This window comes from Symphodus melops (assembly GCF_947650265.1).
Source record: "Symphodus melops genome assembly, chromosome: 15".
Lineage (NCBI taxonomy): Eukaryota > Metazoa > Chordata > Actinopteri > Labriformes > Labridae > Symphodus > Symphodus melops.
Window position 1 is genome coordinate 2,135,364 of NC_136705.1, and position 17,510 is coordinate 2,152,873.

General features: G+C 45.3%; 2 protein-coding genes across 3 annotated transcripts in view; both read left to right on the forward strand.

The window, feature by feature from the left end:
• Positions 1-1,873: 1,873 nt before the first annotated feature.
• On the forward strand, positions 1,874-9,777 carry LOC306836318 (delta-1-pyrroline-5-carboxylate synthase-like). Of its 2 annotated transcripts, none has more exons than XM_079363324.1 (17): positions 1,874-1,981; positions 2,500-2,607; positions 3,333-3,484; positions 3,622-3,771; positions 3,856-3,960; positions 4,044-4,202; positions 4,924-5,014; positions 5,282-5,406; positions 5,492-5,636; positions 5,732-5,805; positions 6,199-6,298; positions 6,970-7,190; positions 7,500-7,637; positions 7,764-7,959; positions 8,144-8,265; positions 8,671-8,953; positions 9,074-9,777. In XM_079363324.1, exons 2-17 carry the CDS (start codon positions 2,511-2,513, stop codon positions 9,253-9,255), a joined length of 2,340 nt encoding a protein of 779 aa, XP_079219450.1. In that variant the 5' UTR covers positions 1,874-1,981; positions 2,500-2,510; the 3' UTR covers positions 9,256-9,777. The 2 variants fall into 2 exon arrangements, with proteins under 2 accessions (XP_079219450.1, XP_079219449.1); XM_079363323.1 differs by having other exon boundaries at positions 1,881-2,001.
• Positions 9,778-9,929: 152 nt separating this feature from the next.
• Positions 9,930-17,510, forward strand: part of ate1 (arginyltransferase 1) — a gene marked incomplete at its 3' end in the record, with an annotated part of 28,684 nt that continues 21,103 nt past the window's right edge. Inside the window, exons 1-5 of the mRNA XM_079362318.1 lie at positions 9,930-10,136; positions 14,077-14,140; positions 14,256-14,318; positions 14,435-14,538; positions 14,841-15,080. Of these exons, the coding sequence (XP_079218444.1) occupies positions 10,037-10,136; positions 14,077-14,140; positions 14,256-14,318; positions 14,435-14,538; positions 14,841-15,080 (571 nt within the window). The 5' untranslated portion in view covers positions 9,930-10,036. The remainder of the gene's footprint in view (positions 10,137-14,076; positions 14,141-14,255; positions 14,319-14,434; positions 14,539-14,840; positions 15,081-17,510) is intronic.

Sequence of the window (17,510 nt, forward strand, 5' to 3'; positions counted from 1 at the left end):
CTGCTGACGCTCACCACATTACTGACAGGGTCCAAAGTTACCTTTTTGACTCACCTGCAAAGGTGGCTGGTCGATCAATTCACTGGACAAACATGTTTTTTAACGGCTGAAGTAAAAAAATAGTGTTTTTGTGTCACATCTGTTACAGTCCATTTAACTGGGAAAGCATTATGTTCTGTTGAATCAATCACAGATTGAAGTCACAGATTCAATAACTTTATCAACTTTGGAAATTTAAAAAATACATTTGCTTGCGTTTATTTTTTAAATAGGTAACTCCCTCATTCATTTTTCATTCTAAACCTCCACATATATGGCTCTGCTCCACACACTAAACACTATCCTCCAGAAACAGACGTTGTCTGTGAACGTCAACGTCTGTGACGCAGCCGTTTGTTTATGTGGAAACAAGGTTCAACAGAGAGTTTATCTGAGCCATAAACCATCATTAGTGGAAGAAATGTTCACATTTTACTGGAATTGAATCAGCATTAAAAACCCAATACAAACCTAATCGGTGTAGGCAGACTTTAGGGTTGAAAGCAGCATCCAGCAGGCGGCGTCGTTGATTCGTTTCCCGTTTTAATCGACAGATTTCCTCCTCATATTCTGCTTTTGTTCCTTCAAACTCCTCCAGAATGTCTTCAGCAGCTGCAGACAGTCTCTGCTCGGTGAAAACTGTCAGCAACTGAACAACTGAACTGAACATTTTGGAGAAATCGCAGCAACTTCTCCCGACAAAAAACTCCGTTCACATTTCAAAGTGAAGTTACTGAGCCGTTACCATGGTTACCTCGCGAGCGCGCGAATTTAACTTCATGACGCTAGCCTGATTGTGATTGGTCCGCAGTGTATGCAGACGGAGTCCATTGAACTTATATACATTTTATGTGAGAAGTTTTTCTTCCACTTGAATGAACACGACTGCAAATAAAGCATGGCACATGGGGCGCATGGGGTTGCCTGCTTCTTCTTCTTCAAGGTTTATTGGCTGTTTATAGTTCCAGAAAAAAATAAATAATAATAAAATAAATAAATAAATAAAAAAACAAATTATATATATATATATATATATATACTGTTATCATTTTTTTGCTAGTAGCGTAAGGCAAATAGAGTGCATGTAAACATTGCATCACTTTCTCATGGGCGATAATTACAGTCACAGGTGGAGAGAAAAGGTGAACACAGTGGTGGCAGGGAACTGGATGAAAGTGACACAGTTGTTTAACCTTGTCTGTGTAAAAATGTTTGGTGGTCCTGGCGTGTTAGTTTTTGGTTTACTGAGCATACACTCATCTTGTTGATGGTTTTCTTTTAACGTTGTGTACAAAACAATAATCAAACACTGGCAAGCATCTTTTTAAGCACCAGGAGTTTGAAATGGTTAAATGAAATGGCATACTTTTTGGTTGCTGGATTGCCACTACACTGAATAAATTTGAAATTAGCATTTTTCTTTGTGGTAAGACTTCTGCAGATCACAAACAAACGACTGGATAGATTTATTTCACATTTCGTGGGTGAATAGACACTCGGGTTACCCAAATAAATGTTCAGAAAAAACTGTACTGTACAAGTGGATTTTTCATAATATGTTCCCTTTTATTCTGAAACTCACACACAGCACATATAACAATGCGCTCTATCAGGTACGGTGGCTGAGGAGGATCAAAAAGTTCAAACTCGCACTTCACAATGGCGATTATTGATCAGAATTTATTCGTTTTGGCCCTTAACATCTCCCGTATTCACCTAACCCGTATTGTTGACCTCGTCAGAAAGCCTCTTCATCAAGATTTTTCTCTACTTTCCCTGCGTACGAAACGCTGAACGTAAACGTACGTATCCAGATATCCAGGTTACGTAAACGACGCTCGTGACGTGGACTGACTTGCGGCTCTTCCCACCCAAACGTGGGCTGTGTGTGGATGTGGCAGCGGCAGTCCGGCTGAATTGTCACGTGTCTCTGCTCTCTCAGGTACATCTTCCCTCCACCAGGTAAGTAACAACTTTAATGCAGAATATGTTTGTCGTAAATAACAGCGAGTTAGTTCACAGCAGCTGATGCTAAGCTAACCCCGGCTACGTTTTTGACAGCAGCTCCATGTAGCTGCAGCATGTTAGCTTTACTTTACTAACCTGCAGACTTCACGTATACACGTGTGTGCAGTCTGTTTGTGTAAAGAGCACAACACAGCTGCATTGTAGCTAATGCTAAGCTAACCAGCATTGACCCAGACTTATTGTTGGGTCAGCGTGTCAACTTGAAAAAAGAATCCAAACAAAGCTGATGATGTAAGGCGTCACAGGAAGTCACGTGTGTCTGTTCCATGAATGTGGTTTTTGGTGTCATATTTGATGAGATGATGATGTATGAGTATCAGCTGTAGTATGAATCAGTCATATCAGAGTCATATCAGAGTTTTTTTTTTTTTCAGTAGGAGGTCATTGACCTATCAGAGTAACCTGACCCTGCTGTGTGTTTGTTCTCCTCAGGTGTCAGCACCATGTTTGCCAGGCTGGCCCTCTGCTCCCACTTGCCCCCCAGAAACAGGCTGTCAAACATCCATCCAGCCTCCATCAGAACGTTTTCTCAGAACAAATGTATGTCCTGATTAAAACCCCTCCCCTCTCTTTCATTTTTATCTTTAAAGTTAGAGTCAGGAGAAATGTCTGTAAACCCGTCATGCAAGCCGTCACCCCTCTTCCTCCTCCTGGGCTCATCGCCCTCAGAAGCTCACACTCCCTGCAGAACGTAGTGTGTACCTTTACTGTGTTTGTCACCTGCCTGTCCAACAGGACGTGTATCAACTCCAGGTCCACGGGTAAAAGCCAACACAAGGTTCACCCTCATTTCAGAACCAACTTTATGGCGACCAAATTGCTGAATTGTATCCAATCCCCAAATTCACCTGCACGCAGTCTTTGGCTGTAAGAAAACACACCTGCTTCACACCTAGAAATGTCCTCAGTCCACCACACAAACCAGAACAGTAAAATCCAGTCAGAGGACAGAGTCACCACCTCACATGTACGGAAGCCCAGAAGGGACGATGGAGCGGCTTTACTGTAGGATAAGTGTGTATTTTATTTTGAAGGAGTCAGCTACTGAATCTTTAAAAAGTGTTACATTTGACTTTGTTTCTGCGGTGTTAAAAGTACAACCATGATTTGCTGGCGACCAGTCCACAGTGTAAGCCCGCCTCATTCTTAATGACAGCTCCAGCCCCCCTGCGACCCGGAGCAGGAATGGCGGTATAGATGATGGATTGATCTTTTAGTAAATACTAATGATGTGTGATAAATGCACATTTTGTTTTTCTCCGCAGTCTCTCTCCCACGGCCTCATGGGAAATCTTTTATCCACCGCAGTGAGTTAAAACAGGCCAAACGTATCGTGGTGAAGTTAGGGAGTGCTGTGGTGACCCGGGGAGATGAGTGCGGGCTGGCGCTGGGACGTCTGGCCTCCATCGTGGAGCAGGTAACGCTACCTTAACGCTGATGATATCAACAACAGGGGTTTTGTGAATAGACTGAAGGAGCCAGGCTGAGAATGCAGAAGAAACACTTAAATGTTACATCCTGTGTGTGTGTGTGTGTGTGTGTGTGTGTTCTCAGGTGGCCGTGCTGCAGAATCAGGGCAGAGAGATGATGATCGTGACGAGCGGAGCCGTGGCGTTCGGGAAGCAGAGACTGAGACATGAAATCCTTCTTTCTCAGAGCGTCAGACAGGCTCTGCACTCTGGACAGAACCAGCTCAAAGAAATGGTGAGCGATTATCTCTGCAGTTTTTTGACGTCATTAAAATTGTTGAGACAGTTTTTCAACTGGAGTGAAATCTGTGTTTTTCAGTCGGTGCCAGTTTTGGAGGCGAGGGCGTGTGCAGCTGCAGGTCAGAGCGGTCTGATGGCGTTGTATGAAGCCATGTTCACTCAGTACAGCACCTGCACTGCTCAGGTACACGCTCTACTTTCCCACTCTATAAAAAGGCAGAGCAAGCGTTTAAACTCTGATTTCATTCAGTTCTTTTCTGTCTCTAGATTCTGGTCACGAACCTTGACTTCCACGATGAGCAGAAGCGGCGTAACTTGAACAGCACGCTGCACGAGCTGCTGAGGATGAACATCGTCCCGATTATCAACACCAACGATGCCGTCGTCCCTCCCCCTGTTCCCAACAGCGACCTGCAGGGGGTCAATGTGCGTACTGTGTGAAGTGCATGCTGGGAATGCTCAATGTGATGGTGGTGTGTGTGAATGAGACACTTTGCCTTTTTTAAATCAGACTGAAGAGAGAAACACGCAGCAACGGGCCGAGGCCGCTGCATCAAGGACTACAGCCTCTGTGGGGGTCGCTATCCTGGCGCCCGTTTCATTTCATTTTTAACTTGTTCTCTTCTTACTCGGTGGTCATCGAGTTAAGTCTCCTGTATTTGTGGTCGAACGTTTTACACAGATCAGCTTCGGTTGTTTCTCTTTTAACAACTTGATCACACGTTATTGATCACTGAAAAGGACTCGCTGGTTTTGCCTGCATGATACCCAATACTGATGAGCTGTTCATGGACAGAATTATTTAAGAGTACACACACACACACACACACACACACACACACACAAACACACAGACACACAGACACAGAGGGAGGGAATGAGAAGAACGCAGATAATCGAACCTGTTCTGAAAAAAATAATGACAAGCAAAATTTTCGGAGTCAATAATAAAAATAATAATAATTTATATTGTGCATTTAAGAACAGGATTAATAAAAAATGCTTTGACAGACAAAGTGATGGCATGATCGACGTGTCATGAGATGGAATTGCGATAATTTTGGAAAGGAAAAAAACGGACCCTTTGTGCTTTGTCCTTACTTCATTTAACGTGTGTCCTAATAAATGTTGCGTGTGTGTGTTTCAGGTGATAAGCATCAAAGACAACGACAGCCTGGCTGCTCGGCTCGCCGTGGAGATGAAAGCAGACCTTCTCATCGCCCTCTCAGATGTGGAAGGTAGAACACGGAACAATTCGTCAGATGATTGAAACCTTTGTAACCTTCATTATTCTGCATCAGGATTCATTTGTGCGTTTAAAGAAAACATGCCATAAAGTGTGCTGAAGTTTAAGCTCTTTCTTAAGTTCTTGTTTAAACATCTCAGGATGCGTTATGACAGTTGTGCGTCTCATGGAAAAAGCTCATTTGAAATACGGCAGTCATTCGTTAATTTCTCGGCCCGGCTTGTTGCTCAGACTCTGTGTGACTGCTTTGCGTCCACAGGTTTATACGACAGCCCCCCGGGAACAGATGATGCTAAGCTCATTGACATATTTTATCCCGGTGACCAGCAGTCAGTCAAGTACGGAACAAAGTCCAGAGTCGGCATTGGAGGCATGGAAGCCAAGGTGAGCCCGACGGATGTGTTCACATGGCGCCGTCTGTTCGATGATGAGAAGCATCCGTTAAACTCTCCTTTGTTGTGTGACTCAGGTGAAAGCGGCGCTGTGGGCTCTGCAGGGCGGGACGTCGGTGGTCATCGCCAGCGGCACACACCCTAAAGTCACGGGCCACGTCATCACGGACATCATGGAGGGGAAAAAAGTGGGCACGTTCTTCTCTGAAGTGAAACCTGCAGGTACGCCGTGCTGCTCCTCTCTGAGGGGAACCTGTTGATGTTCACAATGACCACAGAACTTAAATGTTCGATTCCTATATTTTTGACTCCACCAGGCCCGACTGTGGAGCAGCAGACGGAGATGGCTCGACATGCAGGCAGGACTCTGGCCTCCCTGCATCCTGAACAGGTGAGCTTCCTGCTCTCTCTGCATCCTGACACCTGAAGACACCTGGGATCAAAATGTCATCAGACTCGATTCACCTTATTGACCTCGCTTTCTAAATGTATTTAGATGATAAAGTCTGGGCTTTAAGGTGGCCAGTTAAGGTGGTTCAGGCATCCTATTAAGACGCCTCATGGTCACCGACCTTTGGAGGTTTCCCATGCACGAACTTGAAGGAGACCCCGGGGTAGACCCACAGTTAGCTGGAAAATGAATGACTGAAACCATTGGATTTTTTTGCAATCAGAATGTATGAGGTAGCTGTACTGTTAGTTACTTTTATGACTCCTCAGGCTGTCGTGTTTTTTTTTTTTTTAATCCTAACGGGGATCTGTGTGTGTGTGTTTTTTCTTCCAGAGAGGCGAGATCATCTGCTGTCTTGCTGAGCTGCTAACGGAGAAGAAAGAGGAGATCCTCAGTGCCAACAAGAGAGACCTGGAGCTTGCTGTAGCCTCAGGTACAGACACAGAAAAGACTGGCATGAAGTCTGTGCTGCTCTGCATCAGACGTGCTGTCAGAGAGAAGTTAGAAACCTCAGTAAAAAGATCCGAGTAGCTTTCTTCTCCCTGTGAGGACATTTGTTCTCAACTCCTCCTGCAGTCACGTTCAGAACTTTAAATCATGCCTTACATCGTGAATGTGTTTTTTTTCTTGTAGCTACGTTTTAGCAGAAGTCATTCTGCGCCCTGTGGTTGGGCGGAGAAGCTTTGAGAGAAAGTACTTTGTTGTGTTTCTAAAACATTTGCACAAGATGCCTTTCCCAAAATGGCTCCCCTGTTCAGAAAAAACTCCAGAACTCAAACAAAACCTTCAACATATGTGTGACAGAGTGTCGAACCAAGCTGGTCACACGGTTAGATATTTAGTTTTTCCTCTCCTGTAGCAAACGAGCGGACGGCTGTTATTAAAACTCATCCAATGATTTCAGGAGGGCTTGTTTGTACAAACTCATAGATTATCATATGATCAACAGGGTATCACATATTATAGTTTGAGTCCTTATTGGTCAAACTCCACTGCAGAAACAATGTAAACATTTCCAAACTACGGTAATAATCACTGAACATCCCGTTTTTTACACACACATTTCATCTTCAGTGTTTTTGTTTTTATTCTGTCTCCTCGCAGGTCGTATGTCCCAGCCGATGATAAACCGCCTCAGTCTGTCCACCGCTAAGCTCAACAGCCTTGCCATCGGCCTGCGTCAGCTCGCCGTGTCCTCCCGAGACAGCGTGGGTCGAGTTCTTCGGAGGACCAGGGTGGCCAACAACCTGGAGCTGGAACAGATCACCGTCCCCATCGGAGTCCTGCTCGTCATCTTTGAGTCCCGCCCAGACTGTCTCCCACAGGTGAGTCCATCCAGACAACCCCATGGTTCATGTGTTATTCTCTTTCTTGACACCTGGAGTCTGAAAACAGTGCGTAGAATCCAAATGTGCGGCAAAAACCCGGGAATGGAACGCGCACAAAATAATTCAGATTTATAAAACAGTTTTGGAAGCAGAAGAAGTTCCCTCTATAAAAAACGATCCGCCAGCTCGTGAATGAAACGGCATACAAACGAGGGGGCAGATCAAAGGTTTCCTGCGCCAAAAACCGGAAGTTTGACTAAGAGAACGTCTCTTAATTCTTCTCTTGTTTTTATTCCTCTGTTCCAGGTGTCGGCTCTGGCTATAGCCAGTGGAAACGCGTTGCTACTGAAAGGGGGAAGTGAAGCTTCAAACACCAATAAAATCCTCCACCAGCTCACTCAGGAAGCTCTCTCCATTCACGGAGTCGCGGACGCCATTCAGCTGGTAATACTGACAGGGTTAAGGATGTAGCGTTATCCCAACTATCACACAGCTTCTGACTGAGGAAATCTTCGATTTGAAAACGATTCATTCATCAATGAAGGTGCTCGTTATTCACGTGTCTCGTAGGTGAGCACACGTGAGGAAGTGGAGGATCTGTGCAGGCTGGACAAACTGATCGACCTGATCATTCCTCGCGGCTCGTCTCAGCTGGTCCGAAACATTCAGCGGGCGGCGAAGGGCATTCCTGTGCTCGGTCACAGCGAGGGTGTCTGCCATGTCTACGTCGACCAAGACGCCAGCATAGATAAAGCCATCGACGTTGGTAAGTGTTCATGTGACGCGTTTCTGCTGTGCTTCGGCCGGTACGTTCCAACTTAAAGAAAAGCTGTTTTTAATAGTTGTATTGTTCGAGCTCTTGCTGTCAAAGTGTCGTGGTTCTGAACTGCTTACGGTGACGTTAAAGCACAGGAGGAATTAAAGCCTGAGAGCATCGTGTCTTCTTTCAGTCAGAGACTCCAAGTGTGACTACCCCGCAGCCTGCAACGCCATGGAAACGCTGCTCATCCACAGAGACCTACTGCGAACTCCCATCTTTGACCAGCTCATCGACATGCTGAGAACAGAACACGTGAGAAACGCACCGACACGTTGCACCACCGTGTCTCACGTGAAAAAACAGAGTTTGGTTCAATAGGTGAAGCTAAAACCTTTATCGCTCCCTCCAGGAAATACACCAGGCCAAAAGTTCTTGATAGTGATGGATTTATTCTTCCTTTTCAACTTCAATCCATTTCAACGTTGCTGTAATGCCACCAGTATGAAGAAGTTTTGGCCTGGTGTATTTCCTGGAGGGTAGTGATTATCAAACTTGCTAGCTTCATAACCCTTCGAGGGAAAGACTCGTAAAGAAAAAACAATGAAACAAAAAACCTGCAGATATCGCACTTAAAATCGTATTTCTTGAGGAAAGAAAGGTGTATATAGCTATGGCAGTTAAAACCGTGGAGATGCCATCTTCTGTTTTCTCTCTCAGGTGAAGATCCATGCAGGCCCAAAGTTTGCGTCCTATTTGACCTTCAGCCCGTCAGAGGTGATGTCTCTGAGGACCGAGTATGGAGACCTGGAGTGCTGCATCGAGGTGGTGGACAGCATGCAGGACGCTGTGGACCACATCCACAAATATGGCAGCTCCCACACTGACGTCATCGTGACGGAGAACGAGGAGATGGCTGAGCAGTTCCTGCAGCAGGTGGACAGCGCCTGCGTTTTCTGGAACTCCAGCTCTCGCTTTGCAGACGGATACCGCTTCGGATTAGGTAAGCACAGTGTCAGGCACGGCTGCTGATATACATCAGGACTCAGTCTAAGAAATTCAAATAGTTCCAGGGACCACTGTCTCGAGATATGTGCCTTTGATTCATTTATTCTTTTGGCAGGAGCTGAGGTTGGAATCAGCACAGCGAGAATACATGCCCGAGGTCCGGTGGGCTTGGAGGGGCTTCTGACCACCAAATGGGTCCTTCGCGGGGAGGGGCACACTGTGGCCGACTTCTCCGAGCAGGGCAGCATGAAATACCTTCATGAAAACATCCCCGTGCCTCAGGGGAGCTTCAGCTAAGATCCTAGCCGAAGGAACGCCACCAGCAGGGGGAAATAAACTGAAAACTACAGAGTTTGTTTTACAGTTGCTGCTACATTCATCACCTGTATGAACCCGTCTACCCGCATGGAGTACAGACGCTTCTGTTACCACACGAGAAGTTCATGTGAACGTGTGTGTAAACCTGGAACTCCGTGTTCGATTATGTGTGTGAGAAAACATAAAGCGCTTTCTTCTCTGAGGTCATTTTTAATGGCAGCACAAACCAGAACTGCTCGGCTGTGATTTTCTAACTTATTTTTCTACATATAAAAAATCGCCCTCCGTCTTTTTCTCATCTACCGTAGCGGTTGTTGCAGGATCTTGTTTTTGGTTACTTTTTCTTTCCTCAAATAAATAAATAAATAAATATACTGTACAGTTCTTTACCGACATGCCTTTTGTTTTCTCTCTGGGGTCACGGTTTAGAAATGTTTTAAAGAGTAGAGGAACTTTTAAATATAATAAAAGTCCTTAAAATAAATGTTACATACCATAAAACAGGGGCCATTTGCGGCTATTGATGTTAACATCTTTCTAAAAGTATACAACATTGTATAAATGAGTCGGATGTTATTTCTTAACATGAAAAAAAATATATATATTGTTAGGACTTTCAAATCTCCCACTCGTGTTGAAAGCAGCAATGGTGACGTAGTTAACGTGATGACGTGAGGGCCGGTGGGCGGGGTCTGGCTCGGCAGGAAGCGTCGCGAACACCGGGCGAGCTGAGCTGACAGGTCCGTCTCCCTGAGTGAAGATGGCAGGGAACAAGTCTTACACGATTGTGGAGTATTTCGGAGGAGATGACGGCTATCGCTGCGGATACTGCAAAAACCAAACCGGGAACTTTTCCCACGGTGAGTGTCTTCACGTAGGTCCGCAGAACAATCAGCTGATCGGTCAGCTAGCGTGCTACACGAGTTAGCTCCGCCTGCTAACTGAGAAGTGAGCAGTCTGTTTGTTTTAAAAAAGAGCTTCTGCTAATGTTGACACTATAAAATAATAATGTAAGTAAATTAAACTGTGTTTCTAAACTTCACTGGAGAGACATTAATTCTGTTTGACGTTAGCGTTAGCTCAGGTTACCTCAGGCTATTATTAACTCTGCTGTTAGCATGAACCATCCTTTAGGTCCTTAGACAACAACAACAAGGCTTAGTAAACTCATTTAACACCATCCAACGTGATTAATTTCTATTAATTATTTATACTCTTTTATATTGAAACAATGCTTATTTGCAGCTTAACTCTACACTTGTTTACCCTGTGTTAGCATGAAGCTAACTCATTGCTCCTGTTTTGTTTTGTTTTTTGGTTTCCAGCAGATCCCCACACATTTTAATCCCACTCCTCTCACTTAGACTTTATAATAAGTTATATTTAAAACAGCTTTCATTAGAATTAAGTAAGCTAACATTTAGATGTGTATACTCATCTACAATAAACAAAATGCTTAATGTGCTTTTAAGGTACATAAGTCTTTTAAAAATACATGTTTTAGTGTTTTAAAGGTCCAATCCGCCAGGTATGAAGAGAATTAATGATAACGTGGATTTAGGAGCTGCTAAACTTCATTCAGGTGCCATTGTTTGAAGTTTAAACCCGTTTGATCAGGGGGTTGGACTACAAATACCATAAACACTGTGAAACGGGCTCAGTGGGTTTTTGGGCTCTGACACCTGACTGAACACTTGATCTTTAGGGACATATTGGTCAGTCCGGAAAAAGCAATCAATCTGACTTTTAATGATGAGTTTACAAAAGTACCAAAACATTCAGGTGAATGAGTCCTTTTACAATTGGCAAGCGGACCTGGGGCTGAATGATATAGTGTGGAACAAAAGTCAGGTGTCGATATAAATCTTTACATATTAATTCCGCCAAGAAAAAAAAAGAAATAAAATTAAAGGTCTGTTTCTAAGTGAGCCAATCTCAAATGTCCCCTAGGCTCTTTGCTGAACAACCTGCTGCACGACGTCAACATGCATTAAAATGAGTGACTCGTTTGTGAAATAAAATATTATAAAATTACATAAAAAGTAATGTCTGTAATACACACAGCGTGTGAGACTTCACTTTGGGCGGCTATCATCAACCATCAGGGTGTCAGTGTGAGGAGGGGGCCCTTGACCAGTATCCTTGTGTTTCAAGAGAGTAGCGTAACGAAGCTCTGTCTTTTTTTTTTTGGGGGGGGGGGGCTCACTTCGTGCCTCCTTGAGATTCAGTCTGAAGGAGAAATGTCACAGGAGCGTAAATAGCACGACGTGAAAACGGCGGTCTGAACAGGTCAAGTTTAAACTTCTGGGTTTGTGACATAGAAGCTTGAAGATCGGCTGATGATTCTACAGCGACGCGAGACTGACTCTTAACACAGACGTCACAACAACAGGAGGCCGATTGCTTACCGCGCACTCTCAACAAAGTGTTTAGAATCCTTGTTTAGTGAGACGAGAAAACACTCTGCACACCTGGACGGGGCCGACGGCAAACGAGAAGTTCAAACTTTGATCTGACTCAAAAATCTAAAGGTGCTGTTTCCTGATGAGACAGAAAGAGAGATCTGCTTCAGACGGTCACACGAGTCTGTCTGCAGTCTTTGATGGATTCATCCCTCTCCGTCACGCCTTTCTTATGAAACATGTCGTTTTTAAAAGCTTCAGGACTTTTTGGATGTTTAAAGTAACAGAGATGTTGTTTTTAAAAATCCCAGGTATCTAAATATGTGACAGCCTCTCAAATCCTCTCTCTCCTTGTTGAAACTTCGTGATGAACCTTGCATGAGTTTGTGCATCGAAATTGATGATTTACAAAAAAAAAACCAGGACACAAAACCAATCATGGCTCACTCACTTTATTCTGCTTTTTTTGTGTATTTCTTCTGTTTTCAGTCACAGTTACGAGTCTGATATTTAAAGTACCCGAGGGTCATGTGACCGCCTTAAGAAGTTCTGTTTTAATGCAGAGCTTTAAAAAACTCTGTGTAGGACGATGGACAGGGATTTTCTGTGTGAGACAGATTGGTGTCATTAAGAGGAGGTGAGCAGGGGCCAGACAGGTTGATTATAATCAGGGTTTACAGCACTTCCTAAAGCGCGCAGCCGGCGAGGGATCGGGCTCAGAGTCTGCAGACGAGAGCCGTCCACTCCTCTAAGTCAGCAGAGGTCATGTGTTACATCATGTGGGCGTGCAGGACTCTGTCGAGGGAGGACGGCGGTGTAAAAAAGAAAGATGAAGCGCGTCTTAAGAATGAGCAACAACTACAGAAATGAACCCAATGATTGGCTGCATTCAGAACCAGCTGGAAACGTCCGCCTGCAGCCCGTGTAGAAGAAGAAACATCAAAACAGTCCACAGATAAAATCATCATCTCTCCTAAAGGGAGAGAAGCAGCGTGTTCTCCAGGCAGCTGTGCAGTCAGGACGTGTTTACCCGTCTTATTGGTTCATTGATGTTATCAACAGTGTTGTTGTAAAGTAGGATCCCAGCATGTCTCTGTCTCGACCTTTTCACGCAGCACGACCTCACATTTAGACGCCGTTGATGTTTCCTGCTGCAGCGAGGAGCGTTTGCGTCACAGCTCACGGAGTAGTGGCGTCTGTGAGTTACAGACTGAGATGTTCAGTTTGTGAGAGGCGTGTGCGTTTCCCCGTCGCTCTCTTGGACCGCTGATGTCTCTGCGGACTCTGACTAAACACGGACGCTCTCCTGGGACACACTGATTCAGGCTCTGGAGCAAACTTGTGAACCAGTGTGCTGAGAATCCCCTCGGTTGGTTTGGATGTAAACTGATACTGACCATGCTGAAGAGATTGAGTGTGTGTGTGTGTGTGTGTGTGTGTGTGTGTTTGTGTTTAAAGTGTAGGTCAGGAGTTGAACGTTGCAGCTCAGATCTCAGTTCTGGGAAGGAGGATCAGAGCTGCAGTGGAGACAAATAATGAATGTGTATGATGTCGTCGGGGTTTAAAGAACTGTGGGAACGGACTTCGAGGGTCAAAACTCTGAGAGCAGCTTCTTCACACACACACACACACACACACACACACACACACACACACTACTCTTTCTTTTGTCCTATCGAGACATAAAAAAATTAAAACAACAGAAAACTTAAACTAACACTCGCTGCTAAAAGAATGTGTGCATAGACATTATAAATAAGGAAAAAGGAAAAGTACCTAAAGACTAATACAATGTGTCATCACTGTCATTTCTTATTGGAAATTCAACATTCATTCAGACCTGGAAGAGAACGCGTAAAGCAGTTTAAATTGTAAATATTCAGTCTATGAGCTCAGCAGGCTGTCTGCTCTGCTGCTGTTTGAACATCGGAGAAGCTGGAGTCCTGCTGGCTGTGTTGTTGTCAGAGCTGTGTTTACATGGACGGGACGGTCAGCTCCTCCCCTCGTGTATAAAAGCTGTTTGAGTCAAGAAGAAGAAGAAGATACTCACTGATTATTTGGGTGAAGAGTTTCTAGATCATTCTGTGTCAGTTTACATGAAGCTAACCAGCTAGCTGAAGAGCGCTAACTTTAGCATGCTAACACAACAACGCAGGTGATTGCAGCTCGAGTTGAGGGCGAGTTTGTCCACCGCTTCTGATCGATAACTTCTTGGTGGGAACGGCGTTGGAGGTGAGTCTTTGGAAGGGGAGCGGAGGCTTTAGTGTAGAGGAGGCGTGGCCTAACAGCGGTTTGTTTTGGTTTCACGCTGAAGCTCAAAGAGCGACATCTACTGGATGAAAAAGTTGCACATTCTCCCTTCGATGTTTGACAGTTTGGATGCTCTGTCTGTTTCCAGGGATGTGGACTCACACCATGACTGTGCAGGATTACCAAGACCTGATCGACCGAGGATGGAGGAGGTGACGAGCGTCCTCAAACGATGACTGAAGGACCATAAATAATGTTTCCAGTTCTTCAGGTCTTTGGTTGAATGTGTTCTTATGAAGGTTGCAAATGTTTGTATTGTCTTTGCAGAAGTGGGAAATACGTCTACAAGCCCATCATGAACAAAACATGCTGCCCTCAGTACACCATCAGGTAATCCACCAATCACAAGTCCAGCTCTCAAAGCAGGGCACACGGTGGATTTACAGTGTTAAAATGAAGCAGCAGCAGAAATCTGTGCTAAGATACTTTACTGTCTCTCTGCTCAGATGTCACGCGCTGAAGTTTCAGCCTTCCAAATCCCACAAGAAAATCCTGAAGAAGATGAACAAATTCATCTCTAAAGGAGAATTACCCAAAGGACAGGAAGACGGTGAGTGTGTTCTGAAGGCTTGTGTGTCTCTGTGATCTGTCTGCAGAGACTGATGAAGGAAAACGTCGATGATACTGTCAGGAAAGATGTACAGATGATCTATTTATGTTTCTTCATCTGCCTGTATTTACATTTATTCAAAAACAGCTTTGAGAGTTTTGAACTGATTTCGATGGTTGATGTTTTCACCTCATCGCAGGATTCAGCGTCAAACGTTATATAAACTTCTGTTTCTTCATCCCGCTCAGATTTAAGGCAGCAGGTTGTCGAGTGAAGCTCACGCTGACGTTTGTGTCTCGCAGGTGAGCCGATGGAATCTGCGTGTGAAGACGCCGGTCCACGGGAGCCCGGTAAAATCTGTCACTCGGAGCTGAAGTGCGCCGCCGTCACAGACCTTCAGAAGGAAGCCGCAGAGTGTCCGACCATCGGCGACACTCAGAAGAAGGACGAGGCTGACGCTGCACCGACCGGCTCAGAGACGTCCAGGAAGGATCCGGTGTGTGTACCTGATGGACGAACAACGGCTGCTGCTCCAAAACCAGGTGAGAAGAACTACAAGATTACACGAGAACTACAAGATTACACGAGAACTAAAAGATCACACGAGAACTACAAGATCACACGAGAACTACAAGATCACACGAGAACTACAAGATCACACGAGAACGACAAGATCACACGAGAACTAAAAGATCACACGAGAACTACAAGATCACACGAGAACTACAAGTGTGAACATGTGTAAACAACACGTCTTTGTGAGGATGACTTGTTGTTCATTCTGCGCCTGTTTTACGTCATGTTGATAAAGCGACCAGACATCCAATCAGTCGTCGGTATCCTGCGTTTCCTGGAAAAGCCTCCCAGTAATAATTAAGAGAAGAGATAATAAACTCCTGTTGGACGCAGGAAGCAGCGCTTATTAAGTTTGAGAGCGCTCCAGAGACGAGCACTGACTCCTCATCCCGACACACAGCGAGCGAGGACGATGTAGCACGATACAAACAAACTTAAAGACAACAGAGGGGAGCATCTCAAACACCTGGACGGGTCTTTTCCTGCACAAGTCTGTTCAGCTCAGTCATGAGTAGTGAGCGCGTGCCGACTCTTCACGTGTGTTTTTTGCAGAGTGAGTGACAGGCTATGATCTTAGACGGTCCCACACTCCTACCTGTCTCCTTCTTTCTTGAAAACAAGTTCTTCTGTCGTCGCCCCCTGCTGGCCTTTGGGAAGAGTGCAGGTTTCAAACACTTAAGCTTTGACTCCACTGTTAAGAGCAGGAGGCTACGACCTGTCCTTTTATAGCGTTGCTGGGATAAACAGCGTTTCCTGGAAAGTATCCTGCAGCAGCTGATGGCGTTCATTAAAGTTGTTGCAGGATGGCAGAGAGCCCAGATGTGTGAGTAGTAAAAAGCAGGAGGCAGTAAAGTCCGAGTGGAGACGCGCACACACACACACACACACACACACACACACACACACACACACATTTGTGTTTATCACCTTGATTTAATAACAGCCTCCTCCGTCCACAGAATACACCTCGTGTCCCTCCAGGTTTACACGCAGGACAGCAGCACCCGCACAGTGTGTGTGTGTGTGTGTGTGTGTGTGTGTGTGTGTGTGTGTGTGTGTGTGTGTGTGTGTGTGTGTGTGTGTGTGTGTGTGTGTGTGTGTGTGTGTGTGTGTGTGTGTGTGTGTGTGTGTGTGTGTGTGTGTGTGTGTGTGTGTGTGTGTGTGTGTGTGTGTGTGTGTGTGTGTGTGTGTGTGTGTGTGTGTGGTTTTTATGATGTATAACTGCTCGAGTTAAAACAGAAGATGTCCACAGGAACCTATCTGTCAGACTTCATCTTCACCGAGGCTCCATGTGCTGTCCTCAGGAGTGTGTGTGTGCTCATGTTTGTGTGTGTGCAGCATAGGGCAGAAGTCGGATTCGAACCCACAGCCGCGGCGTGGAGCTTTACAGTCTCTGTGTAAGCAGCGTGTGTCATATCCGACTATCAGCGCTCGACTTTTTTTCTTTTCTTCGAGTGAACAATTTCCTGTTTTTCTCTGCCTCTGATCCGTTCTCTCCTTTTATTACTTTGAATAAATTCGAATGGAGGAAGAGCCGGTGGAAGGTCGCAGCTTCTGCCAACTCCGATTCTTTAAAAAACGAAATACGTCTCCTGTTATCAGCTTAAGTTCTGGGCTTGTTTGTCTTCATTGTTGAAAAAAGGACAGTGGATAAAGTCCAGGGAGAGAGAACGTGCAGGATTCGAACCTGGGCCGCCCGCTTGGAGGACTACCGCCTTCGACCATAGGGAGGCGCACGTTAACCACTTGGCCTGTGGCGCTTTGCAGACAAACAGTTTGTCAGATAAGGTTAATAAATCATTGACAGAGATGATATCTAAGTCTCAAAAACACCGCCATGGTCTACTTTAAGCCCCGCCTCCGCATGATCCCCGTTATCAGTTTAAAAAAAACACTGATTAACCTTAAATTTCCTGCTTTGGTCAGTTTGACTCCTCACAGGATGAACGCAGAATCTTAAATCCTTCAGCTGCGCCTCAACGCTGCCAGTGACCCCCCCCCCCCCCCTCTCTCTCCCCCTCCTCGCCCCCTTCGTGACGTAGACTCAGGGAAAGTAAAGAAAGCGAGCTGATGGTGGCGGCTGGCAATAGGACGAGCAGGAAATGGTTCTCGTTTCCTTATTGCTCCAAACAGGATGTAGGCGTGTAAACTGATGACATGGGATGCCCGGAGAGCTGCGGGGCTTGGCAGGAGCTCAGGAGGAGGAGGAGGAGGAGGAGGAGGAGGAGGAGGAGGAGGAGGAGGGGGACTGAGAGAGGGAAACAGGGATTCAGGAGAGATCCTGTTGCTTCAGAGATCGTTCTTTTCTCTTTTTTTTGAGGAAAAACAAAAAAAGAGAGAAGTGCACGAGTTTGCTCTGTGAGTAATAAACGTGACGTGCAGAGAAGCATCGATTT